Source organism: Bombyx mandarina, chromosome 13 (assembly GCF_030267445.1).
Source record: "Bombyx mandarina strain Sakado chromosome 13, ASM3026744v2".
NCBI classification, from domain to species: Eukaryota; Metazoa; Arthropoda; class Insecta; order Lepidoptera; family Bombycidae; genus Bombyx; species Bombyx mandarina.
The window spans coordinates 14,377,215-14,404,665 of record NC_143220.1 but is presented as its reverse complement, the minus strand read 5'-3'; the positions used below and the strand labels follow the sequence as shown (position 1 = coordinate 14,404,665).

The 27,451-nt window shown below is 41.4% G+C and overlaps 1 protein-coding gene across 2 annotated transcripts in view; it reads right to left on the bottom strand.

The window, feature by feature from the left end:
• btv (dynein cytoplasmic heavy chain beethoven) overlaps nt 1–27,451 on the bottom strand; it is an 83,502-nt gene that overhangs the window by 16,724 nt on the left and 39,327 nt on the right. For both annotated transcript variants that reach the window (XM_089732590.1, XM_089732589.1), the window contains exons 25-54: nt 23,522–23,735; nt 20,184–20,429; nt 19,322–19,692; nt 19,058–19,199; nt 17,318–17,437; nt 16,594–16,788; nt 15,831–16,054; nt 15,282–15,455; nt 14,739–14,862; nt 14,162–14,269; nt 13,467–13,623; nt 12,122–12,329; nt 11,028–11,349; nt 9,929–10,101; nt 9,273–9,375; nt 8,509–8,640; nt 7,948–8,078; nt 7,493–7,616; nt 7,243–7,356; nt 6,898–7,108; nt 5,656–5,744; nt 4,660–4,797; nt 4,189–4,354; nt 3,918–4,083; nt 3,494–3,692; nt 2,554–2,768; nt 1,830–1,926; nt 1,621–1,757; nt 986–1,195; nt 257–470 (exon numbers count right to left, since the gene is read on the bottom strand). In XM_089732590.1, coding sequence (XP_089588716.1) covers nt 257–470; nt 986–1,195; nt 1,621–1,757; nt 1,830–1,926; nt 2,554–2,768; nt 3,494–3,692; nt 3,918–4,083; nt 4,189–4,354; nt 4,660–4,797; nt 5,656–5,744; nt 6,898–7,108; nt 7,243–7,356; nt 7,493–7,616; nt 7,948–8,078; nt 8,509–8,640; nt 9,273–9,375; nt 9,929–10,101; nt 11,028–11,349; nt 12,122–12,329; nt 13,467–13,623; nt 14,162–14,269; nt 14,739–14,862; nt 15,282–15,455; nt 15,831–16,054; nt 16,594–16,788; nt 17,318–17,437; nt 19,058–19,199; nt 19,322–19,692; nt 20,184–20,429; nt 23,522–23,735 — 5,224 coding nt within the window. The remainder of the gene's footprint in view (nt 1–256; nt 471–985; nt 1,196–1,620; nt 1,758–1,829; nt 1,927–2,553; nt 2,769–3,493; nt 3,693–3,917; nt 4,084–4,188; nt 4,355–4,659; nt 4,798–5,655; nt 5,745–6,897; nt 7,109–7,242; nt 7,357–7,492; nt 7,617–7,947; nt 8,079–8,508; nt 8,641–9,272; nt 9,376–9,928; nt 10,102–11,027; nt 11,350–12,121; nt 12,330–13,466; nt 13,624–14,161; nt 14,270–14,738; nt 14,863–15,281; nt 15,456–15,830; nt 16,055–16,593; nt 16,789–17,317; nt 17,438–19,057; nt 19,200–19,321; nt 19,693–20,183; nt 20,430–23,521; nt 23,736–27,451) is intronic.

Genomic DNA, 27,451 nt, shown 5'->3' with positions numbered 1-27,451 from the left:
TATGACGATAAACAAATACAAAACATTAAATATCGCTCAAACGTATCGGCACATGGAACATAAATTATCGATATATCGATATTTTTTCGACAAGTTTAAGTTTTAAGATTAGCTTGATCCTAATCGCCTAGTGTTGGAAATAGGAACGAGTGGGTAGAAGTTTTTCAATAGTATAGGTTAATTGAGGACAAATGCTAGGGACTAAAATTGTGTAAGATGTTGTGGATATGTAGATGGTACGCAAGATGTAGCTTACGTCACGTTCCCAAGCCGTGTATTCGTGTGCGAGCTGGCCGAGTAGCTGCGTGGCGGCGGCGATGGTCTGCGCGGCGCTGGCGACGCTGAGCTCGAGCGCGGCCGCGTCCCGCGAGTGCCGGCCCAGCTGCTCCTTCAGCGCCGCCACGCGCTCGTCCACCGTCGCCAGCCCGCTCGACAATGCCGACAGCTGATCCTCGGCTTCTTGAAGGTTCCTATCAATCATTATATCCACAATTAGGTATGGCGAATGTACAGTTAAACGAAAAACGTGAACCGATAAGGTATTTCTAAAAAATATCAAAATGGATGTGCTGTGAACTAAATCTTGGATAATTGGTTTGTCAAACGACATACTCAATTCTTCTTTTGTACCTATTATGCGAGTACAGCATTCACCGAGTGTGGTTAGTATCGAGCGGTATCGTTTTGCTTCAATTATAATGTTGCATATAAATTATCGATCTTTTTCGGATATTCTAGTTATTTTTATTGAAAATAATATTATTTCTAAATAATGCGTTATTCGAAACAACATCTAAATTACCTCAGGCGGCAGTTGTTTTTCGATAAAGTTACATTTCTGTAACTGTTCTAATCGTGACGTCACTTGTGTTTTCGGTTGCGTATAAAATCAAAAGTATAACTAAATGCAGGGAACGTTTCTATACAAGCTAGTGAAGCTCGACAAGTGACAGATGCAAGTGTAGAAGTGCGGTAGTGCGCGTACTTGTGTAAGGTGGCCTGCTTGTCCTGCAGCGGGCGCACGCGGACGAGCGCGTCGGCGTGGCGCAGGTTGGCGCGCACCCAGGCCGCGAGCGGGGCGCACGCCGCACTGGCGCGCCGCGCCGCCGCCGCCTCGAACGACGCGCCGCGACGCTCCAGCAGCTTCTTCACACCTTCGATAGCGGCCGGGTTTATCTGGCTCGCGTCCAGGCACCTGCCGTCCGACTTACTCTTGTAAAAACTATTAAAACCGCGAACACGAACGAAAAAAAGGTAAACAATTTGAACCGTCCGAGTTTTATTAATTAAAGTCAGGAGTAGTAAAACAACTCGTTGATTTATGATTAATAACTCTGATTTCGATATCGAAGGACTTAGATTCAGTTCTCAGTCAATATTGTGTTAAAGTTGTGGTTTGTAATTCGTTTCCTATTTATGTTCCTGCGTTATCGGGCAGAAGAAAGTCCGAGCTGGGAGCCTGCTTCGATTCCCAATCTTGGAACAAATGTAAATTTATTTCCGACATAAGTTCACATACGAGCGTTATACAATTGAAGCATCGACCCTAGCTCCCGACGAACGGCCGCACCGAGTCGCCCGTATGCTCACCTGTATTAAATGAGTCTAAACGAAGCGAACCTTATGTCCTCCTTGACTCCGCGTTTCGCGAGGAAGTTTTTCATGGAGTGCCACGAGGTGTCGGCGATGCCCATGAGCCGCAGCACCCCTTCGAGCACGTCCCGCACCACGTCGGGCGGGGCGCGCAACGACCGCACCTGTCGTGTGAACGAACAACCTGTATCTAATTCACGTATTATTTTTATATATTTAAGAAGAAAGAGACGCACTTCGCTGAGTGATTCGGGCCGTATGTCTCCTACGGCAGCCCGGGCGGCCGCAATCACTGGCTCTACTGATGCTAGCTCCGCTTCGATTTCTTCTTTCCTAAAAATATTCAAACTTTTTATTTTTTATTACATAGGTAGTTGGACGGGTGAGCCCACTTGGTTAAGTGGTTACCGGAGTCGAGAGATATAAGTTCTAAGGTCAGTATTCAGTATAGTTACAACGGTTGCCCCACCCTTCAAACCGAAACGCATTACTGCTTCACGGCAGAAATAGGCGGGGTGGTGGTACCTACCCGTGCGGACTCAGAAAACGTCCTGCCACCTGTAATTACACAAATTATAATTTTGCGGGTTTGATTTTTATTACACGATGTTATATTCCTTCACCGTGGAAGTCAATCGAGAACATTTTTGTTACGTACGTATTTCATTAGAAGAATTAGTACCCGCCTGTGGTATTCGAACATCGTTGCATCGCTCGACACGAATGCACCGGACGTCTTATCCTTTGGGGCCATGACGACTTTAAATATATATATTGCTTAGATAGGTGAACGAGCTTACAACCCTCCTGGTGTTAATTGATTACTGGAGCCCATATACTTCTACAAAGTAAATGCGCCACCTACATTGAGATATAAGTTCTAAGGCATAACGTACCAACATACCACATTATAGACTACTACGTAAGCCCGACTATTGATTAGGACATGAACAACTCAACTGTTTCTGTAATTTCTCGTTTTCAATTTCGATGTTCTTCTTCAAGGCGTGCATTTCCTCCTTCCTGTCGGTGGTGGCGCGCACGGTGGCGCTGATCTGGTCCAGCGCCTGATTAGCTTTCGCTTGTTTATCTGAGAGTTCGGCTTCTTGTTTGGACGCGTCGGTCTGCAGTGTTGCCACCTCAGTACGCGCACGCTTCAAGGCATCGAGGCCGGCCTGTCGTTTTCCGTTTTCGGATTTTTTTATTTGTAGCGAAGAGTAAAGCGAAATATAAAGCATATTTTATAATATAAAGCATATTTCGCTTTAAGCTGCTTTCAGACTACGCTATACTATAGTGCCATATAGTATAACATCGTAAACTTAGTCAATAATATATAGTGCAGTGTGAAACGTGTCCATAACAATGTATGGTCCACGATATTGTTGTGCTATGAGCTATATACTATATGAGTCGACTATTATCAAAGCCGGCAATCTGACTTTTGGATAATTATTGGTAAATCAGAAAAACGAATTATTGACTTTGTATTCCATTGGCAGTCACAAAACTCTTCGGAACGACATCTTAGATAAATAACAGGTTAACTATTAACCTTTATTTAATGCAGGTTTTGAACCGTATTCGTTGAAGAAGACGATTATATTCAAATCAATCTGTATTGACATATCAATAACATTTTTTTGTCCAAATGCACAGATTGCCACCTTTGATAATAGACGACTTATATGCTATTATATTATAGCGTAGTCTGAAAGCAGCTTAAAAATGCAAGAAATCGATCTTATCAGTAAGGATAAGAAACATCGCAGGAAAGAAATTAATAGCCGAAAAGAAAAATAAGCTCATATAGTTTCAAAAGATATATCATGTACAGGAAGGAATTTTTAAGGAAAGTCTAGAATTATTAAAACCTCTATTACAACAAACTTCAACAAACCGAAAGTGTATTTTGTCTTTGAACGAGGGCCGTCTTCTTTCGGCTCATGATATAGAAGTAGGTTTTGACGAAGTTGACATATCGGCACGGAGCTCGCATGCAATCAGTCTCGAGGCTTTTGTGAATTTTAACGAATCCATCGATAGGAATTTTTTCGAGTTGATCCTTTGTAATATCAGTTACGTTCTCCTTTAGAAGTCTGTGAACATTGAGATTACAATTTATATAACTACAATTTATCACTGCCGTAAGCAACAATTTTTTTTTACACAAAAAATGAGTACTACGATATGAAATAGGGATTACAAATATACAGAGAAAAAATCTAATTCCGAGTGCAAGTGCAACGTCGACAATGTGTGCTGATACTACGTGTTTTAATATCGATATGAAGGTAGACTCTATTGCTCGATACAATCGATACCTATCTATGATCAATGACGGAACATCCCGCAGTGTCTCTTCCGACCATTTCTCTAACCATATTAATTCGGCTTGATTGTAAAGTATGGGATATTTCTCTATTAGCTCTGCTAGGTTATTTTGTTTCTTGTCAAGGCATATCACAATACCTAGGCATTGTTTTATATCTGTAAATAGCACACAATGTTTCAATTTATATTTCGGAATAGTTCGAGAATCGTTATTGATGTTTCAATGTATGTTAATTATGTTTTAAAAAAGTTATTTCTTACTGTCCAACATGTGTGGGTTGTTCGCACCGGGTAGCATGTGCTCGGGAATGGCATTCAAAGATCGCGCTCTGATCAGAGCTTCTATACACGCTATGGTTGCACTGTTCGCAGCAGATTCCGACAGCACCACTAGCGTATGCGTGGCGTCTCCGGACGACGACAATGCCTGTGTTGAAAAAATTACAACCGCAAAAATAAAAAATTAAATATAACTGTCTCTTTCTAGTCCATAATTGTTGTACAGACTAACACTTGAATATAATTTATGTGGCCATATAACTGCTGCTTCCTTATCGTTCGTTTTTAGAAATATTATGTTAATTATAATTTCGAACAAAACACTCCCATCTACCAAACTTGACTTGCCATTAGAGCATCACCGATTAAAAAGGCAATCGGTATTTTGATTTTATAATTATAATTAGTGCGATTTATAATCAGAGAATAAGTAAAATAAGGAGAATACAATACATTTTTGAACTGTCCATTAAACTGCGAGGGATTGTCGATGGGGTAGAGCGCGGCCTGCAGCGCGGCGCACACCAAGCGACTCGCGGCGGCGCGGCCCACGCCCGCCGTGCCCACGCACACTACCATACCGCCATTAGCCTGCAGTACAAGTACGGTTATACTCTGTTTTTTTCTTCTTTTTTTTCTACCTATTCGCTGGTAGCTTAAAGAGCTATTCTAGCTACTCCTGGACAGGTGAACTCACGGGCTCAACCTGAGAGAATTTACTAACACTAGCCTTGGCAAGAGCAGTGCTTCGCGGAATCTACCACGGGATCGGAAAAACTTAGTGGGCTGATCATACTCACAACCACGGTAACAAGTCTTAAACCTTTATTTAATTGATCTGTAGTGATATATAGACACGAAATAGATCATAAATTTGATTATACTTTCGTTTTACGTTCAAAGATTTTATTTTTACCATCAACACACGGTCATCTGGTCCTACCCACTTCCCTTCCCTACATTAAGGGAACCACAGACTCTTATATACGCGATGACGTACTCAATACTTGCTTATGTGAAAACATATAGATATTAAATACCGAGATATGAGAGCCTTTAAAACTAATCGTTACATGAATTTTCGCCTAACAGGGGAACCGAAACCACAATCCTCGACCGACGTCTAATAGTTAGGGGTGCTAACTAAGTCATTAAGTCCGGCAAAGGCGATCTAGTCGAATGTCAGTTACAATCGTTATTTAATCAATCATTCGGTTCTTATCGGGATAGAGCTGGCGCTGACGACACGATATTATGAGGCCAAATATGAGAAAACTTCTATTTACGAGTTATTTTAACACATCATAACTAAAAGAGCAAGTGCTCGGGCACACAGCGAGGATAGTCTAATATATTATTTAAAAAATTACTATCGAAAGTAGACCTGTAATAAATAATGTTCTGAATAAAATTGATATTACATATAAAATAAAAAAAACTGTAACTTACAGCTCGAGCCATGGCAGGACACAATACGTTGAGTTCGTCACACACCTCGACTCCGCTGTCCCCAAATATATTATATTCATGTTCTGCCACTGAAAAATATTTTTTTTTCTAAATCATAAATATCAAACATTAAACACACAACAGAAAATCAGTGACTATGTATGTATGGAAATAATGTGACTGTGGTTAATTATTTGGAAAAAAAATATTGATTTCTAGAAACTATCATCACACCACCTATCTATCGTACGTCGCCGACTAGGCAATGTAAATTTCCCTTAGATGCCAAAAAGAATTGCCAATTTCATCACAATCTTGTTGACGGGAAAAGTAGTGTGCATTACTTTATTTTGTTAATTTAGGTTTTCTTAAGGTTTAAATGTATAATAACGCTCATTTATTAACTGATTAGCATCTGTGAAAGTCCACAAATGTGGAAAAATGGAAGAAATCCGTCGGACGTAGCTTCTCGGGTTCTTCCAAAAAGTCCACTGAGAAAGACAGTAAATAACCACCATTTTACTGGGACTATTTCATCGCATTTCATCTCATTTTATTTAATTTCCTCTAATTTATTAAATTTGGAAATTAATCAGTTTCATTTCCTTTTGCTTCATATCATTTTTCATAAAACAGACTAAGAAGAAATGCCACTTGGCTTAAAGGGCTTACCGGACACACAGAGTTTAAGAAGACATCTTAAAAAAATCGGTTGACCTTTAGGTCATATCTTATTTTAATGTATATTCTTAATTTTATGAAAAATGATGTTATGGAGTGAAATGAAATGAAAATGATTAATTTGAGACATTAATCAACTGGGATGAAATTAAATGAGATGATATGAGATGAAATCTAATCTCAGTAAAATGGTGGTCATTTACTAAGATTTTTTCAGTGGACTTTTTGGAGGATCCCGAGAAGTTACGTCCAGCGCCTTTGTTTCATTTTCCCACATTTATGCACTTTCACAGATATTAAACGGTTAATAAACTACCATTATTACACATTTAAACCTGAAGAAACACTAAATAGACAAAATAAAACAAATCACACAACTTCACTCCACGCGTTCCCGCCAAAAAGTCCGGAATCGGTTGAATGGTTTAGGAAGGCACAGAGTATAAAAGTAAATATTATTATTATTTAATTTTTTACAAGGTATATTAGGTCAGATTGTTTTTTTTTTGGGTTTTTTTTATAAATTGTTTTGGCCTATTCATTAAAGCTTTGAATACTTACAGCATTGATTAATGAGTTTATTGATGTATTGGCGCCAGCCGGTTCGATTAATCGTCTCTAAATACACACCGTCGCCTCGCAGTTTGTACGTGTAGTACACCGGGGTCGCGTCGTTCTTCAAGTGACCTCGACACATAGTGCTGAACCTCAACTTTTCTTCGTCAGTTACGAATCGATCGCGAAATATGAAATTCGCCTCCGAAACGATTGCCTTTGAAAGTGCGAGAATAGTTAACAACTGTTGTATTACTTTTCATTTTTAAGACACTTTTAAAATAGCTCCCGTGACATATTTCGATTAATTTATAAAAAAAAAGAACTCGACAGTTGAAAGTTCGTATTTACCGTGAGTAGATCTTCGGTGTTCTTCGGGTTGTACCATTTCACATTTTCGCACCACTTTTTCAAATGAGACGCGTTCCATTTGTAATGAGGTCGCGTATTAAATATCTCGGTTACCTTTAATAATAAAATAGAGGTAAGCGACTATCGTGAATAATTTAATAGGAATGTATTTATTAGATCGAAAACAGCAGTTTACTTTTATAATATATTTTTACAGTGTAATTAAACTTTTTCAAATTTATTTGTTTACCTCTAGGAATAGGGATAGCATTTTAGAAGCGAGACTTGTAATTTCCTTTGCTGAAATGTTTTTATCCACAGACTGTGATAAATAGTTCGTTGCTAATTGCAATAGTTCGTCTTCGTCCGGATCGCTAAAATATAATGTACGAGTAGTATAGATAATATTAAATAGTATAATTTTAGCTCGATGTAGCAATTAAATCAGATCAATATTCGCTTATTATTAATTAAAAGGGTTGATGAGTTATTTAAATATTATGTTAGTAAGTTAGACTGTAGGCATAAAACTACAATCAGAAACTAGTTACAAATATATTAATTTTCATGTAAATGATAAATGATAGCGATAGGTATTTGGCTGTGTACTTGACACCACCAGGTAGGTCGTATCGTATCGTCAGCCCACAAATGCCAAAAAAAGGGAGTTGTTAGTTTTTTGAATGGTGGTGGACGGGTACGTACGCGAGGTGCGCGCGGGCGAGCGCGGCGGCGAGGCGGGGCGCGGGGGGCGCGGTGGCGGCGGCCAGCACGCGCACGCGCCGCGCCGCGCACCACGCCGCCGCCTCGCTCCACCACCCGCCCTGCTGCAACAACTGCCACACAAGAACGTTATACCCCGTGAAACCGAAGACACCATAAAAAATTATTAATCATAAACTACAAAGTGCCTATTGAAAAAAATACCTTCCGTAAATGAAACAATTATTTGACGCAAAAACTAATCTGGTACTGGAGAAAGACCACCTATTACTTTTTAACTAGTCTCAATGTTATGTCTCTTGTTACTTGCGTACGCACTCTAATATCAACACACTTTATACTACTTTCTCGTCGATTTTAAAGAAACATCAACTTAATATTAGACAAATATTTCGTAACACTTAACACTAGCAGAGTCGTATGCTCCTTTGTCTTTAACGAAATCATCGCTTAGTTTTCCATATAATCTTATGCTGAACTTTCTATTGTAAATCGACAATTGTTTTGCGAGAGTTGCTGATTGTTATTTAGCTATTCGTTCACCTGCAGCAGGAAGGAGTGCACCGGACAGGAGCCCCAGGCGTCCGCGCGCGCCCGCTGCAAGCCGCGCACGTACAGCGTGGTGCGGGCGCCGCTGTGCACCGCGCCGCCGCCGCCGGACCGAGCGACGTTATGCTGTACAGTTATACAGAAGCAAACTAAATCTTCTGATTCATCAATCTTATTCATGATTAATTATCGGAGCTTTATAAGCCCGTTATAAAAAAAAAAAACTGACAAAATGTATCAATCGTAATATAGATGAATAAGATGTGTCCTTTCTACTGAGAAGAAGAGAATAAATAAATAAAGAAATGCGCGTGTAACTTGGCGCCGGTGAAAGAAGTAAAACTTCTTTTGGATCTGTAATATTGTGATTTTCTTAATTTATAATCATTAAATCAAATTTCTCTTGTAACAGGGAATGCTCTGTATAAGAGAAACGATCTCTTCACTATTTATATATATTTTAAATTGTGTATAGAAAATATCGAGACGGCCTGTATATTTTCTCACTCTTGCTCGTCCTAAATTGTATCTTTTCTCTCTAGCCGTAACGAATCTGTCGCGAGTTAAAATTTACTCTGAACGTGCCTACAGAAGTTTCACTTCATCTTCTTCATATCAATCTCCCATACCAGGTACCCTACCTTTAGTCATTAGAGTGAAGATTAAATTTCGCGTTAGTTACCCAGAGACTGATATCCACACTAATATACGTTTAACTCACTATAGTAGATCACATCGCATACACAAATTATACTGACCCTCTTTAGTTCGCGTATTATGTCAGCCGGCTCCAATATAGGCGTGCAGTCAATCGTTATTACAGGACTGTTGCTCTCCTTCAGAATGTGTTCCACTAACGCACTATAAGTAGAAAGATCTCGAATGAAAAGGTGTCAGGTACTTTAATTGAGATTTTTAACTAAAGAGGAGGTCTCTCGTGTCATTTTATATTACATTGCGTGTTAGACAAAATATTAGTTAAATATACACGATAATGTTGACAGGTACACAAAAGCTTTCGTGTTTGAGAATGGTTTATTTTTTTCTCCTACCTACGCCGAAAGTTCGGTTTTCGTCCCGCTGTACAGGGAAGAAAGTCTAACTTTTTCTGCCTGGGTACTGACAAGTGCGCATGCGCGTTAGGGTCTACGTCTGCTCTCACGCACCTAAAATTCTTCGCCATTGTTGTGCTCGGGTAATTTGCAATATTGTGTTTAGTGTAAAAGTGAAATAAACAAAAGGCAATAAAATTTAATTGTGAAGTATTAAACAAAGATGAGTTCATCAGACAGTTCTTATTCAATTAGTAGTAGTTTATTTAAAAATTAAAAAATAGTTAAATTATTTTTATGAGTGGGGGGGCGGAGAGAAAAAAACTTCTAAAGAGATAAATTCACTTATTAATTTATTCTACCTTTTAGCACACGCATCGGGGCCCACAATTACCAGATGGGACGAGTCGGATGCTAGACACGCCCTGACGACGGACTCCACGGCGAAGAGTCTGGCCGACATGTACAGGGACTCCGAAACCCATTCATTGGGGGGCGGGGGCTCGGGCGGGGGCGGACCCAACACTGAAGATATCTGGATATAATATTTATTTTTCAAGGCTAAACTTGAGTTAAGCGTATCTAATACCTTATCTGCAAAATTAAATTTAACATATCTAGTGTTAATCTAATTGGAGTCCATAGACAAGTGTCAGCTTCGCAACCGGTCACACGTGCTCTCGAGTAAAACTAAAAGCTCATAATTTGTAACCTCCCTTATGAGCGGTGTACGTAGTTATCGTTATGATATTTGCGTAATATAAAAACAATAATAATATAGTTCAATACTGTTAGTTGTTAATAGGTATGTTTACTGTACTGGCGTCTTGTAAGCTGCCTATTTCTGTCGTGAAGCTGTTATACTGTAAAAACGGAGACTTACAACTCATGTCTCAAGATGGGCGGCGGTATTGACGTGGTTAATGTCTATGGCATCCGGTGACAGCTCAATACCAGGTGCGTCGCGAGCTTATCTATTCTTTTTTTATTTATTGCTTAGATGGGTGGACGAGCTCACAGCCCACCTGGTGTTAAGTTGTTACTGGAGCCCATAGACATCCATAACGTAAACGGCCATCCATCTTGAGATATAAGTTCTAAGGTCTCAAGTTTAGTTACAACGACTACCCCACCTTTCAAACCAAAACGCATTACTGCTTCACTGCAGAAATAGGCAGGGTGGTGGTACACACCCGCGCGCACTCACAAGAGGTCCTACCACCAGTAATTACGCAAATTATAATTTTGCGGGTTTAATTTTTATTACACGATGTTATTCCTTCACCGTGGAAGTCAATCGTGAACATTTTTAAGTACGTATTTCATTAGAAAAATTGGTACCCGCCTGAGATTCGAACACCGGTGCATCGCTCATCACGAATGCACCGGACGTCTTATCCGTTAGGCCACGACGACTCTTATTAGTAATAAAAAAATACTAATAAATTAAAGGCTTATTACCTCGTCATAAAAACTGGGAACGGCGGCCTCTTTCAATAAGTCGACGACGCTTCGTTGTATCGCACATATAACAATTTCCTCGGGGCCGGGTTGTGTCGAGTTCGCGCTCGCGGTTTGAACTAGATATTCGAATTGTGTTAGTATCTGTCGGACTACGGCGACGTTGTACAGCCTGGTGAGGGCGGCGCCCTGGTGTCGGTGGAGCCACTGGACGGTGCTGGCGACGGCCCGCTGCAGCAGGGGGAGCGCCGGGCTGGCGGCCTCGTGGTCGGCGCGGCGCACCCAGCCCCGCAGCACGTCCAGCTCGCAACTGACGTCATCGCTGCTCAACACATATCAAACAGACGGACTGAATCAGACGTTTCAATTTGTAACATAAAATTGTTGTGTATAAATTCAGCACTTTGTCTTGTTTTGTCGAGCGCACATAGCTTATGTTGCAAGCCAGATTTTGTTTCTTTTTACTTGTATTTTTTATGCATCTTTTTAGCTTGTGATGTGTATTGTGTACCTAATAAATAAATAAATAAACATTAAAAATGAATTGGACTGTTTTAAAATTATATTTCATTTTGAAGTAACCACGAAAAGTTTCTGTTCAAAACTATTTTATGTTTTTTAAGTTTGTTTTTCTTCCAATTCAAGTTTTAAATATTTATATAACGTAAAAATACTTTTTGTCCTCGGTTTGTCAAACAATTTTTTAATAGCAACTGACATTAAATTTAAGAACAGAGTTCTGAGCGTTTAAATAACATTTATGCTTTAATATTAAACTTTACAAAATAGGAACCGATAGTTAATAGATGACAAACATTTGATCTATAAAAACGAATAACTAACCACTTAAAAATATTCTAAACATCATCACATATTTACCACACTCAATTATTTTACGTAGTGGCTGGCTCAATCGATAATTCATTTATAGTTTATCTATTTAACGCCCGTCTAAAATATAACCAAGGTGAAGAGGGACAGAGAGAGAGAGAATACACTTTATTGGACACCATAACACAATTTACATTCAAAAACAGTCAAAAAGCGGAAGTGAAGCTTTATACGTTAGGGATATAAGGTTGAAAATGGTTTACCTCATCAATATAATTCCCATTCTGGAGATGGTGGCGGGTGAGGCGTGCTCCAGGCTGTGCGTCTCGAATATGAAGTTGACGTTGTTCCCGAACTGCACCCGCCAGCCGGACGGCAGCGTCAGCAGCCGGTTGTCATCCAACACGGAGTTCAGAGACTCAATCCACTCGGGGTCTATGTCTCCGTCGCACACAACCCAAGACCATACATCTGGAAATTATGAAGTACTAGCTGTACCCGTCTGCTTCGCTAGGCAATTAAAATTAACATTATTTCTCACCCCCGCAACTGGTATAGGGAGTCCAACACTCATATACATATTAGCCTATCCATTAAGTAATGTATTTTCTACATGGATACCAAGTTTCAAATCAATCGGATGGATGGTTCAGTTGTTATAACGGGAAATCCGTAAAAACCACTGTAGATTTATATATTAGTATGGATATCGAGGCAAAGCGCGACATTAACTTCAATATCAATTGTTTTGGAGTTTTCATTTTGATTGCCATTCATTTATTGAAGAGAGCTTAGTGCTAGCTGGAGAAGAATGCTCCGGATACCTTGGAGAGCGAAGAGAAGAATCTGTTAATCTTAGACCAACTGCAGATCAAGACAAGACTGTCCACACTCTGCCTTCGCCGCTCACTCGAATACTTCGGTCATATTGCTCGGAAAACACCAGATAGCTTAGAGAGACTATTCGTGACCGAGAAGATTGAGGGAAAGAGACCGCGCGGGCGCAGTCCGACAAGGTGGTTCGAACAAGTCCGCACCACACTAGAGATCCCATTCCACGACGCCCTTCATGCGGCCAATGATCGGAGGCGCTGGCGGGACATTACAAGGAGTAAAATCCTGTCGAAATATAATGGTCACGACCCTCAGCGGTGAGGAAACGCGCGAGGAGGATAGGGCGGTGCTAGTTATTAATCAGTCAGCATAGGGAACAATAATATAAACAGTACGCTCTGGTCGAGACTAAAGGGTCAAATTTAAGACAGATTTAAAAAAGACAGCTAATTGGCACTTGAAGGAGCAAAAAAAACTCGACAAACACTTAACGTCAACAGTTATCAAAATTCATAGAAGTCACTAAATATAACGACGCTCAATCTGCCACAATGATGACGATATTGGGGTCAGATAGATAAATATGATTGTTTGTTACTCGTTTTGTGACGAGGGGCTTTTATCTGACTGAGTTTGAACTTTATACAGAACTTATGGGACTTTTAGGAAAATCGTCTGTAGTACCGGCAAAGTACGACAGGTGTCGCGAGCACGACCAGGTTTCACTAGGGAGTAATATGATTTTACTTCAATAAGTAGCTGTCGTCTACTTACTAGGAGGTTGATTGGATATCTCCAAGGCCGTGGCAGAGATCACCCCGTCGGTCCACTGCCTGGTGTCAGGGTCGATGTGCCCAAGGAGCCAGTCGCGGCTCATTGCTTTTGGACTTATTACGTACTCCATTATAGTTTTTCCTTGTTGTAAAAGGGCCTGTGTGATGAAAAAGTTATTCGTAAAACAGTTTCATTGTATCAGCATTTAATCAGTAAATTTTTTATTTGTATTTAATATTTTTTCTCTTTGAGACGCAGAATACGGAATATGGTAGTAAAACAAAAGGAACAAGTGCAATTGATTATATTTAAATCATTGATGATATTAAAATTTAGTAGACACCGTATTTTAAATTTTAACCCTTTTAATGCCAAACTTATTTTCACATATTTTATAGAAACTGCTAACGGAGTTTTAGAAAACAAAAAAAATATGTAAAAATCTTAAAAAAAAATATACAAAAATCATTGCTAAATTCACAGCATAATTATTTTAAAATAAATGGTTATTATTAAATGTTATTAACTTATTCAAACGTTATACATGCACGCGCTAAGACACGTCCGTACAGGTCCGTACATTCCGCACTTTATACGCATTAATAGAGAGTCGATCTATCGACGTTTCGCGCTCTAAGGGTTCAATTTGCTTCACCTATAAGTTATTATGGGTAGAATTGAACATATTAACGTACTGTTTTAAGTAGACGCCTAATCGTAGACTTCCCGGAGGCTGGCGGGCCCACCACCACGACCCCCATCCGTTGTTGTAGCTGTTCGTATAACTCGATGCATTTTTGTAACTGCAACATTATGAAGGGGTTGTTTTAGAATAGTTTGGTTCAGGGTCTACAGCAGCTATCTTTCGTTGGCTACTTACTACTAGTATCAACGAGGGGCTATTCTGGTTTCACAGAGTGTATAGGTGAGCTCACGGTGCTCAGCTTGAGAGTCTTTACTAACATCGGCCCTAGCAAGAGTAGTGCTTCACTACACCTACCACCGGATCGGAATCGCGACTCACTGAAAATATCTAGTGAGAAGCTCAGTGCTTTGTGTTAAGTTGTACCTTAGTCGCATTCGATGAGAACGGTGGTCGGTGCTTGAAATGAGCTGTTAGTGTGCTACCTCAACAGTTGAAACGGTTGCGATCATCTATAATGCGCTTCCAGGTTTAATTTCATTTATTTCATTGTTTTAATGACATCACTAACACCAGTGACTATAAGACCTTCTCAAACGTCACTTGCCGAAAGACAGTTTCTCACTTACCTGTGCTTTATTTTCCACAAGTTTTAAATTCCGGACGGACCCTCCCAGCGCGTTCACTATAGGATCAGCTGTGGCATGTAGATCTTTTACATCGGCGAATACGAGAGACAGTATTTTATGGAATCTGCAAAAAAAATATATGTAAATGCCTTATTGTTTTTTTTTCTTGTGATTAAATATTTATTTTTGGCGATTTACTTGGTTAACTTGGTTGATTTTGAAGAATTTGTAACTTGGGTGAAAATGCTTAAAACATTTTTTGATAATTATTATTAATTTCTGTAGAATATGTATGTATATACATAGGTGCGGAGTGTGAAGTGCTCGTATGCTAACGTACTTTGTTATTGCCATCCGTGACAGTTTCTCTTTGGAACCACAATGTTAAAGAAAGCACCGATGGCTAGTAGTACGATGTGTTAAAAAGGAGATGTCGGGATCCTCATTAACAATCGCTCAAAGCGCCTCTCCACAAGGAATATGTAGAAAACAACGACAGATTCCAAGTTTAAAATTATCCGTGATTAATAAACAATTACGTACATTCGTGCATCCGGCGCAGTTAGTTTGGAGACGTTGTTGACGGCGAGCAAGCGGGCGGCGTGCGTGCGCTCTCCCCCCGCGCCCCCCGCACCCTCCCCCGCACGCACGCCTCCCGCCACCGCCTTCAGCGCGCGCAGACCCCAGTCGTAGTGCCGTTGTCCACTCAGCAGCGCACTGCAACGTATGCGACGGTATTTTAATGAATTGAAACCAACATTAATTTTAGTCATTCGGAAAAAAAAAGATTTTTAATAGAACATCATAAGGTATTCATTCTAATACCTATGGTATAAAACAGCCAAAATATGAATTATTCGTTGTATAATGTTGCAGTTCCAAAAATTTATCGATTTCCACGAACAATCAAAGCCAACGCTCAGTGTCGTAATTGTCGGTACTAAAATTATGTTACATTATGAAGGATGATAACTCACTTCAACTTATACTTATTTATGGGTCCATAATATAGAAAAACTATTAAAAAGTACAAGCTAAACAGCTAAAAGAAACCAATTCCAAGATCAATTATGTACAATTATATAATGAGACCTGGCCAGAGTGAAGACGTCGTGCAGGTCTGCGGCGAGGCGCTCTGCGTGCGGCAGAGAGCGCGCGGCGAACAGTTGCGCGGCGAGCAGGCGCGGCGCGGCGGGGCGGGCCGCTACGGGGCGGAGCAGGGGGCGCAGCGCGGGGGGCAGGGCGCGCCGCCCCCCGTACCCGCGCGACGACGGGTTCAGCGTCGCCGCCACGCCACACCACACCGATACTGATACCTGGATTTCAAGTATTTTAACATCCTTTTTTTTATGATTGAAGAACTACTGGTGGCCGGGAGGCCATTCCAGTTTCACCAGTACAGATGGGTGAGCTAAGACTCAGCCAGGAGGGGTGGGATTTGCTAACAGCTGACCGAGCGCCTCCAAAGGAAACCTAACATCTCAAGAGCAACTGCTTCGCGAATGAATCTACTACCGAAGGTACTACTTGTGAGAAATGTTCTCGACCATTCTAGGGATTTCGTATCGACTATAAAAGCATTGCAAAGATAAGACGCAGTCAGTTAGTAATCGGAACTACTCGAAGCGAAACAGCGAACGGATCACCTGAAGCGAAGCGGAAGAAGTGAATTGAGAATTTTACAGTGTTTTAATTGTTCTAAGCGGTAATACAGGTTTAATTTACACTTCGGTAGAATTTTTATTTATCTCGAACCCGAGCGCGTAACAGTATGAAGGTTTGTAACAATTAGCGTACGTAGTGTACGTTGGTTTATGATCATTTCATCATTATCATCACCATCATCAATCATTACATTTTTCCCATTGAGAGAGGCCGTAGGTACAGTTCCCGGTGTTCGGTGGGTCATGGCCGACAGAAGCGACGAGAACTGGTGCGTGACGGCCGCGAGGGTGTCGGACGTCAAACGATTGAACTCGTCGAAACATCCCCAGGCGCCGCTCAGCGCTAGCCCGGTGAGCAAACGACCCATGCATTCCGCGTCCATTGCCTGAAATAATTGTTTGTGTAAACTGCGACTACCTCTATTTAGAATAAGAGGATCCTGCAATGATCATACCATTGGTAGCCGCAAATGCGATCGCCTTAATTAAACTTTTCTCTCTGAAATTCTTTCCATTTCACCCCAATTTTATGGGGGGGAGGATACTCCCATATTGAATAATAGGAAAGACTTTCAGCAATACTATTGAAACCTTCATGTCTCAGTGTGGATAGCGGCATTAATTTCTTCATGACTGTGGTTATTGGCCTTGACTTGAAATAGGTTAAGCTTCAGAGCTTTTTTTTTTCAGCAATATTAGGCAGATGAGCTTATGGCCTATCTGGCCTTAGGTTAGGTGAGGTTAGGTTAGAACCAGAGTATGTATGTAATATATAGCTAAAATTATCATACTTCGTTTAGGATCCTTAAATGTGTGGATTTTTCTGTAATTACTTAGATAATTATGCTTTACATTGATTTTAATATAATGTTTCTATCGTTTCAAGAAAAGTGATTTTAATTTAAAAGTACTTACTTCATCGCAGTTAAAGACTAGAACGAGCCTCCCGACCAATCCACCCAGAGCCTTAACCGATTCAGTCTTCCCCGTACCGGCTGGTCCAAATGGATTGCCAACAAAACCGAGGTGTAGCGCCTGTTACAAACATGTTTAACAAGAAACTTTGGTTATTCAAACTATGTAACACCTTAATATTTCAAATTTTGACTAACTCGGTGGTGCAATAGTTAGCGCTCCTGACTGTTACGCCGAGGGTCGTGGGTCTGATTCCCAGATCGGGCAAACATATTGTTTGCTCTTTGTGGGAGTTTATTATCTATATGTAACTAGTCAGGTCATAAGTATTGTCACACAGTAAAAACTTTTCTTTTAGAATGCTGGCCACAAAAAAGTTTATTGAATTCGAATTTCGAATTGTTCATGAAAATAAAAATGTATACTTTTAGAATTTTACTCATTTTTAAATATGGAGTGGACGCTTAAAGAAGACCGTGTTGCAGTTATTGCGTTGCATCGTTGCGGTTACGCGCCAATTCAAATTTTTAACATACTGAAAAATTTGAATATAACCAAAAGATTCGTTTATCGTACCATCAAACGATACAATGAAGACTCTAGTGTAGATGACAGGTCAAGAAGTGGTCGCCCTCGGTCTGTTAGGACTCCAGCAGTGATAAAAGCTATGAAGGCGCGAATTCAAAGAAATCCCAAACGTAAGCAGAAACTGTTGGCCCTTCAGATGGGGTTAAGCAGAACCACGGTGAAAAGGGTGTTAAATGAAGACTTAGGGCTTCGGGCATATCGAAGAAAAACAGGACATCGTTTGAATGCTCGTCTAATGGACCTGAGACTGAAGAGATGCCGCGCTTTGTTGAAGCGGTACGCGGGAAAAAATATCGGGAAATTCTTTTTTCGGATGAAAAAATTTTAACCGTAAAAGAGAGCTACAACAAACATAATGATAAGGTGTACGCACACAGTAGTGAAGAAGCGAGCAACCGTATTCCACGTGTCCAACGAGGTCATTTTCCATCCTCGCTCATGATATGGTTGGGAGTTTCTTATTGGGGCTTAACAGAGATACATTTTTGTGAAAACGGTGTAAAAACGAATGCAGTTGTGTATCAAAATACAGTCCTGACGAACCTTGTGGAACCTGTTTCTCATACCATGTTCAATAACAGGCACTGGGTATTCCAACAAGATTCGGCGCCAGCTCATAGAGCGAAGAGCACACAAGACTGGCTGACGGCGCGTGAAATCGACTTCATCCGGCACGAAGACTGGCCCTCCTCCAGTCCAGATTTGAATCCGTTAGATTACAAGATATGGCAACACTTGGAGGAAAAGGCGTGCTCAAAGCCTCATCCCAATTTGGAGTCACTCAAGACATCCTTGATTAAGGCAGCCGCTGATATTGACATGGACCTCGTTCGTGCTGCGATAGACGACTGGCCGCGCAGATTGAAGGCCTGTATTCAAAATCACGGAGGTCATTTTGAATAAACTTTAGTGTCATAAGAATCTATGTTTTGTTAAGTTCATTTTGGTATATGAATGGTTACATAATGAATAAACTCAATTATTTTACATTAAACATGTGACAGAATTTATGACCTGACTAGGTATATATTTAAACATACATATATGTATGAATATCAGTCTCTGGTACCAATAACAGGGAGAATCCTAAATTGGGGGCGGATGACTGTGCGCGATTTGTTTCCAGTTATTTATTATTATTAATTCAAATACCTGAGTGAGAATGAGGAAGCATTCGTCGGCTACTTCAGTGCGCACGAACTGGCCCGTTTGCGTCCCAAGATATTCATAGGAATACGGTATTTGCGCTAATCCCATTCTGGCAACTACTTCCTTAGTATTCAGTAAATAAAATCTAAAAAAAAAACAAAAAGAAAAGGTTTTATACGTTTCTCCTAAAACGTATCCTCATAAAACTTTGAAAAGTATTTATACAGAAATCTACACAGGGTTGAAGTATTTAATGAAATACGATACCTGAATTGCTTTCGCCAAATCCATTCGCTTGTTGACGTTACATTATTGTCGATAAGTATTTTGATGACGGACAGATAATAAGCGCACTGCAATATGAGTGCTTGCCTCTTGAGGCGTTCGTTTTCGTCATCGGTCTCCGCTTCTGCGTAATACAAATTCTCTTTCTCAACATTAGCTCTGAATTTATGGAGCTCTTTAGAGTTTATCGCTCGTTCCGCTTGTTCGGTGAAGCGAATGTTTTGAGCGAGACAAAGTATCTGGGTCGGCAACGAGAACGGGTCCTGTTCGTGTAACGAGTTCGTCACTAGACATTTCAAAGTCATGTTCTGCAGTGAAGAACGCATTTCGTTCTCTAAGTTTTTAAGCCAGACCTGTTGAATCATAACATAAACTCATTATAACCAGTCAAGTATTTAAAAAAATCATTATATCACTTCGTGCAATTTTTGAGAATGTACGTGTGTGATAAGAGTTTTAAAAGAAGGATAAAGAGTTTTTACTTTTAACGAGTCTGATGTATTGAACTAGAGCCTATAATTGTGTGTGATCACTATCGCATTCACGATCAATTACTACTTGTATCAATTACAAGATGTGGCATATGTACAAACATGAATAAAATACTTAGTACAAAAAAAAATATTTGTTATTCGCAATGCTGTTCTTAATCAATTACTCTGCTTACACGCTTAAAATATGTTCCCCGCATTTTATAAATATTATAACTTAATCATTATAACGTAATATTGTAATACCTGATATCAGAAAGTTCGATTATTTTGTAATAGAATAAATAAGATAATGTGAAATTAATAACAGAAACAACCTAAATTATTGTCATAAAGAAATAAAGAAAACTCACCTCGACAGCGCAATCTATATCAATAGGATGATCTAGCTGAAACACCTCCCCGAAATGGCTACACAGAGCTGTAACTGACATGCCCCCTGGGCCGAGGCGAACTCCCGTTATCCCCGGAAATAGCTTCTTGAGATGAGACTGCATGACCACTTCGCGCCCCTCGGAGCCGGCTCGAGCTTGTCCCAGTAGCTCCAACAAATCGTCGTCACTTAGAAAGTAAAATCTTGGGAATATGGAGCGTTTCTCCTGCAAATGAGATTTAAGTATTAAAATACGTGATACATATACCTAACTATTGGAAAGAAACACAAAATATAGGCAATTCATATTTATTTTCGTATTACAACCTTAAACTGGAAAGCGCTTAAGAGAAAGCGTTGCACAAATACTATGTGCCATAGTAACTTAATAGATATCCTTGGGCACTCATAAAAATATTTTGAATATTTAAAACTTGCAAAAAATCTGAAACATTATGATATGTAACCTGTCTCGAGCCTGTCACCATTCACTTTAAAAGGACAAACTATACCACCAGGTCCGTGCCGCACCATTGTTATCCATTGCAAAATATTCCGTCAATATTCACTAATAAAAAGAAGTAACTAGAATAATATAGTTATTGATATGATAGGCAGCGACTTGGCCGAGCCTCTGGCATTGCTGACGTCCATGAGCGACAGTAACCACTTACCATCAGGTGGGCCGTATGCTCATCTACCTAGAAAGGCAATAAAAAAATCGTTTGTATCAGGCATACTACCCTCAAACGCACTACAAACAGTGATAATTATTATAAATTAACTAGCTGACCCGGCAGACTTCGTAATACCTCAATCGATGAATAAAAGACCTAAACTTTTGTATAAAATAAACTTAAAACAAAAGGAATCCGTCCAACGGGGGACACATCAAAGGAAAAACAAAATTGTTATTTTTATTTAATTCCGAGCATTTTCATATTTATTTACCTTTTAAACCTTCTCTGGACTTCCACAAATAATTCAAGACCAAAATTAGCGAAATCGGTCCAGCTGTTCTCGAGTTTTAGTGAGACTAACGAACAGCAATTCATTTTTATATATCGCACCTTCGGTAAGACAAGGGCTGAAGTGCTAATTTTAAAAATGTTCAGGAGAGACGTTTTAAGATTTTTATAGATTTAAATTGTGTTTTTCTGCCCATATTAATGTAAAATAGTATTTTATTTATAGCAAAAATATACCTTATACATGTGAATATAAATATGTAATTTGAAAGACTGAGTTATTTATTTATTTATACTAATTATTTAATGAAATATTAATGTATGCCTACAATTATGCCATTATCCCACCAACATTTAAATAAATGTGCAGTTGCGACCAAAGTTACACATTATATTGAAATGACTTATTAAATGAAAATACTACTTATTTTCTACATCTTTATTCTTTTTTTTCTTAGGAAAATCTTTATCAATGATAAAATAAAACTAAAATAAAAAAAATGACATAAAATTTATTCTAAAAGGTTTACATGAAATCTATAAAATGCCACATATTCCTTTGTGGAATGCCAAGTAAATGCGTAAGACATTTATTTTTTCTGTCAAATATGTGCTCTGAAATTAGGCATATTATGTACACAAAATGTGACCATGTCTTTCCAAAATATAAAACAAAAAAGGGCATATTTACCTTAATGACCCTTATGGTCCAGTACACAACCAATACTCGCGCGGGCGATGCCGCAAATGACCAATAAGATTTTGTCGCGCCAATATCATCCAAAAAACGAACGAATGGTACAAAGACACTTTTGCCATCTGGCGAAAATAAACTGAATCTATTGAATGTCTTTGTTCCTACAGGTAGAAATTACTTTTTAAGGCACTTTGGCATATTTAACTCATTTTCAGAAATTTTAGCACTTCGGCCCTTGTCTTACCGAAGGTGCGATATATAGATTTCCATTTGATTTATCTAATATATAAAATTCTCGTGTCACAGTTTTCGTTGCCATACTCCTCCGAAACGGCTTGACCGATTTTGATGAAATTTTTTGTGCTTATCCAGTATCTATGAGAATCGGCCAACATCTATTTTTCATCCCCCTAAATGTTAGGGGTAGTCCACCCCTAAATTTTTTTATTTATTTTTTAGACAAAATTTTTAATTTCTATTTTTTTATGATACAACATACAAAAATACATACAATCCTCAATTTTCACCCTTCTACGATCAACCCTTATTTTTTATTTGCTAATTAAAAACTTTAAATTTTTTGGCAAGATTTTCATTTTTATTTTTATTTTGTCATGAATTAAAATAAAAAATCTGATGTTACTCTCAATTTTTCATCCCTCTATGATGAACCCCTATTTTTTGTTAATTATAAACTTTAATTTTTTTGGCAAGTTTTTTATTTAGTTTTATCATGACTTAAAATAAAAAAAAATCATATTACTCTCAATTTTCACTCTTATACGATCAACCCCTATTTTTCCATCCGCAATAAGATTGCAAGATGGCAATCAAATATTATAATTGTAGTACGATAAATTCTTATTCAGAGTTTATAATTTCAAGTTCCTTTAATTATGATTTTTTTTAAATTGAATTTGATCTCCCGCGCTCGCCGGTCGACTACTGATCAACTATCAATCGATCAGCTATCCCCACCAGGTGTCACCACTGATCCAGCAAACATCACGTAGTAGGGATGGGGACGAAGCCGGTCTCCTGTCTTACTTACTCACTATACATCATAGATTATACACTTAATATATTTGAGAGCTATACAATACTATACATTTTTTAGCCATGTTTTGTTGGTTTTATTTGTGTATCAATAGTATGTTCAGTAGGTCTGAGAATCGGCTACTATCTATTTTTCATACCCCTAAGTGAAAAGGGTTGTCCACCCCAAACATTTATTTTTTATTTTAATTTTTTGGATATATTTTTTTGTTTATAATGAGGTATTATGTGGTTAAATGAGGTTTTTATTTCTACAGTAGAATTTCCCTAGAAATCTTATTTAAGGCAACACAACGTTTGCCGGGTCAGCTAGTACATATATACTTTACTGGTGGTAGGACCTCTTGTGAGTCCGCGCGGGTGGGTACCACCACCCTGCCCATTTCTACCGTGCAGCAGTAATGCGTTTCGGTTTGAAGGGTGGGGCAGCCGTTGTAACTAACTATACTTCAGACCTTAGAACTTACATCTCAAGGTGGGTGGCGCATTTACGTTATAGATGTCTATGGGCTCCAGTTACCACTTAACACCGGGTGGGCTGTGAGCTCGTCCACCCATCCAAGATATAAAAAAAAATATATACTTTAATTTACTTACGTCAATATATTGATTCAAAGCTGACTGACAAGCCAACAATTGTTCTGATATTGAATCGAGCATGGGCTGTAGCCTCGTAGATTGTAAGATAGCGGATATTCTCGGGTCCGATTCTATGATGCGAGTAACATGTCGAAAATTCTGATCGACTTTTTTAAATTTTGTGCCCAACTCTCCTTCGTCGTTAGATAAAATTGGTTCCAAGTATAGCCACCTTGAATAAATAAATAAATCGAGGTAATAGGATGTCAAATTTTAATACAATTTTTGTTGACAGCAGAGTAGCAAGCATTTTAGCTGGCTTAATTCCTATTTGTCAATGTGTCAACCGTGAGCACCTCCAAGACGGCTAGTAGCGTCCGTATTCCTACAAAATATTGTATCCACCCCTAAGCTCCTTCCGAGCTGAGCTCCTACCCGTGGCTTTGAAAAGACCCCCGAACTACGAGCTATTTCTCTTTAGAGAAAAGTTCTTTCGCTAAAGAGCATTTGCGTTTATAACAACTTTTTTTTTATTGCCCTTGTTGGCAGACGAGCGTACGGCTCACCTGATGGTGAGTGGTTACCGTTGCCTATGGACTTCAGCAATGCCAGGGGCAGAGCCAAGCCGCTGCCTACCGTTGAGTACTCTCCACAAGCCTCATTTAAAGAAGGACAAGTCATAGCGCTCGGGAAACACCGTGGAGGGGAGCTCATTCCAAAGCCGGATGCCACGTGGTAAAAAAGATCTCTGGAAACGCAGTGGCTCCAGGTAGTATGGATAACTTAAAGAATTTACACATTTTTGACTTAACAAATCGATTTAAATGTTCATTCCAGTGGAGTAACGCATCGATCATATTTATATGTATTTTAATAAGCCGAAATCGAAACATTTTTCCCAAAGTTATTGTACAGCCCTGTGCACTAGCACTTAAACGAAGAATTCATGTCACGCTAGATAGAGAACACATTATATTTTACTCTTCTTCTTTCTGTTCTCGCCATTATCCCACTATATGGGGCTACCACGCATGGCCTCTTTTTCCATTCAGGTCATCATACGTCACCTGAGCATTTACACAATTCTCACGCAAATCTACTTTCACACAGTCCATTCAAGTGTATCTTTTTCCTACCTGTCCTAGTAACCTCGAGAGGTTATTCTAGTTTCACCGAGTTAGTAGGTGAGCTCACGAAGCTCAAACCGGGAGTGTTGCTAACACTGGCCCTAGCAAGAGCAGTGCTTCACGGAATCTGCCATCGGATCGGAAACTCGACCCAGTGAGAAGATCCGGCGAGAAAATCAGTGGACTGTGTCTATGGGTTAATTTCCTTGTCGAGCCCTTCGTCGCAAGCGACGGGTTCTGCGAGGGCGGTGACCGATGCTTGAGGTACCTAAAAGCACCGTTAATGGATCGGGAGGCTCCGTAATGATGTGTTTAGGGCGACATCGACTGTTTACCATTCGGTTCACCGGATCGGGTATGTAATTTCAATTGTATTTAGGACGCCCTCTTCGCCCTTATATTGAATATACGATATTTGTAAATATTTAAATCTTTATACAAATTTTATACTGTTGCTAGCCTTGGGAGAAACAGATAAAGATAGCGAAGAGACCTCAGAAAAAAAGTTACATTATTAAATTGGAATATACTTATCACGAAGGGTTTCAATAAAAATTGGCAACGGTTAACGGCAACTGCAACAACCGAATTAAGAGAGCCAGGGTATCAGGTTCAGTGGATGTAAATTCACTCCCTCCTTTGACTACAACTATAATATCTGGATAGGGAACACCTTAATCGATGATGAAAATGATGATTCTTAATTACCTTTTTTTTTCGTTTCTTTTAATGATGTACATACATGCTCTTTTTTTTTTTTTTTTTCGGGCCGATGGCCGTACCTCCTACGATGTCCCCGCGCCTAGGGGGCGCGCGGGGTATGTGAGACTCAACGATCTGCAGGTGTTGAGAGCAGACCGCGGGCCCAAGGAATTTAGGGCCCACCCACTAAACGACTCCCCTGCACTGTTACACCCGGCGTCCGATCTCCATCCGGGGTCAAAACCCGGTCAGAGTAGGGGGGTTCCCGCGGTCAACACTACAACCAGACACGCGGCGCCACCCCGAAGACGCCCGACCGACGGGTCGTCGAGGCGATAGTCGACGACCAACGACGTCAATCGCCGCGGTACGGCGGCCCTACCAGGCCGCCCGGGCGATGCCGCTGGTGTTCCGGGATACCCCGCTGGGCCAGAACCAGCCTGCCGGGTCGGAACGCGATACACCGCTGACCGGGTTGCTCTTCCACAGTATGTTCAGGGACGACAGCGACGACGAAAATGCGGACCGCATCGCAATCCGCAGCCGCCGACGCGTCGTCCCGTCCTCCTGGTGCCAGCGCGCTAGAGTGACGGTAGCGTGCGGCGCAGTCTCAACCCCCTTAGGTCGCCCCGTGACCATCACCGGGAGGAGACTGCCTCCTCATAGGGGCCGGAGCTGGACAAACGCCCTCCTCCGACCCCCGGCTCGACGGCGGCGGCACGGCGCCGAGAGGGAGGAAGAGTTCTCCCTGTCCCGTTCCGCCGCCTCCTTCTGCGAGATGGTGGACTCGCAGAATTCGAGCATCGGCTGCCAGGACTCATCGCTGCCGAGCATCGCAGCCACGACGGTCGGAAGCGACAAGTCCGCTCCTATTTTTGCAACGAGGACGCGGCGCTGCTCCGCGAAAGCGGGGCAGTACGCGAGCGTGTGCTCCGCCGTGTCCTCGTTGCAGCCACTGTAGTGGTGGCACTTCGGCGTCGGCTCCCTCCGGGCAACGAGGTGCAGGTAGCGACCGAAACAGCCGTATCTCATGAGCACCTGCGTCGCTCGGAAGGTGAGACGTCCTCGGTCGCGATTCACCCAGTCCGAGAGGACCGGGCGGATCGCCTCGACGGTCCGTCGCTCGTAGGCGGGGTCCGCCAGGCGGCGAAACCACGCCTCGAGCACGGCACGCCGAGATTGAAGTTTCCGCGCTCGAACTTCCGCCGCGCCGGGACGCGGCTCCCCCCTGGAGCGGAGATCACATCGCCACGCGTAATCCGCAGCGAGCGCCTCCGCTTCCAGGTCCCAGGGAGGCGTCCCGGCGAGCACGCACACCGCCTCGAACGAGACGGTGCGGTACCCACGAACCGCCCTGACCGCAATCGCGCGCTGCGGACGTCGCAACGCTGCGACGTTGTCACGGGTCAGGGCGTGGCAACATACGGGAGCCCCGTACAGTGCCATTGACCGCACCCCCCCCGTGTAGAGGCGGCGCACCACCATGTCGGGACCCCCGACGTTCGTCAATAGCCGACTCAGCGAGCCGACGGCTGCCATCAATCGGGGACCCAATCTTTCGAAGTGAGCACGGAAGCTCCAACGACCGTCCAGTACGAGGCCGAGGTACCGCAACCCGGTCGCCTCGATCTCGACGCGAACGCCTCCAATCACGAGGTGGGCCCCCTGAGGCGGCGCTCTCCGGGCCCCGTGGAACAACAGGCCCTGGGATTTATCGAACGCCAGCTCCAGACCCAGCCTTCGGATCCTGCCGACGACGAAGGCCACCCCCGCGCAGGAAAGACGGGCAGACTCGCGCAAGTCCCTACCCCGGGCCACGACCAAGGTGTCGTCCGCGTAACAAACTACGCTCAGACCCGGGAGAGGAGCGCTAAGGGCACCCCGCAGGACCCAGTCGTAGCCGATGTTCCACAAGAGAGGGCCAAGGACCGACACCTGTGGGACACCGCGCTCGACGGGGAAGCGGAGCACCGCCCCACCGTGCCGACCTGTCCTCGAGGTAGAACCCGATCAGTCGACGGAGATACGCAGGGACGCCGTGATACTCCAGCGCCCCTGCGATCACCGACCAGGGCAGGGTGTTGAACGCATTGGCGATGTCCAGGGACATCGGCAGTGC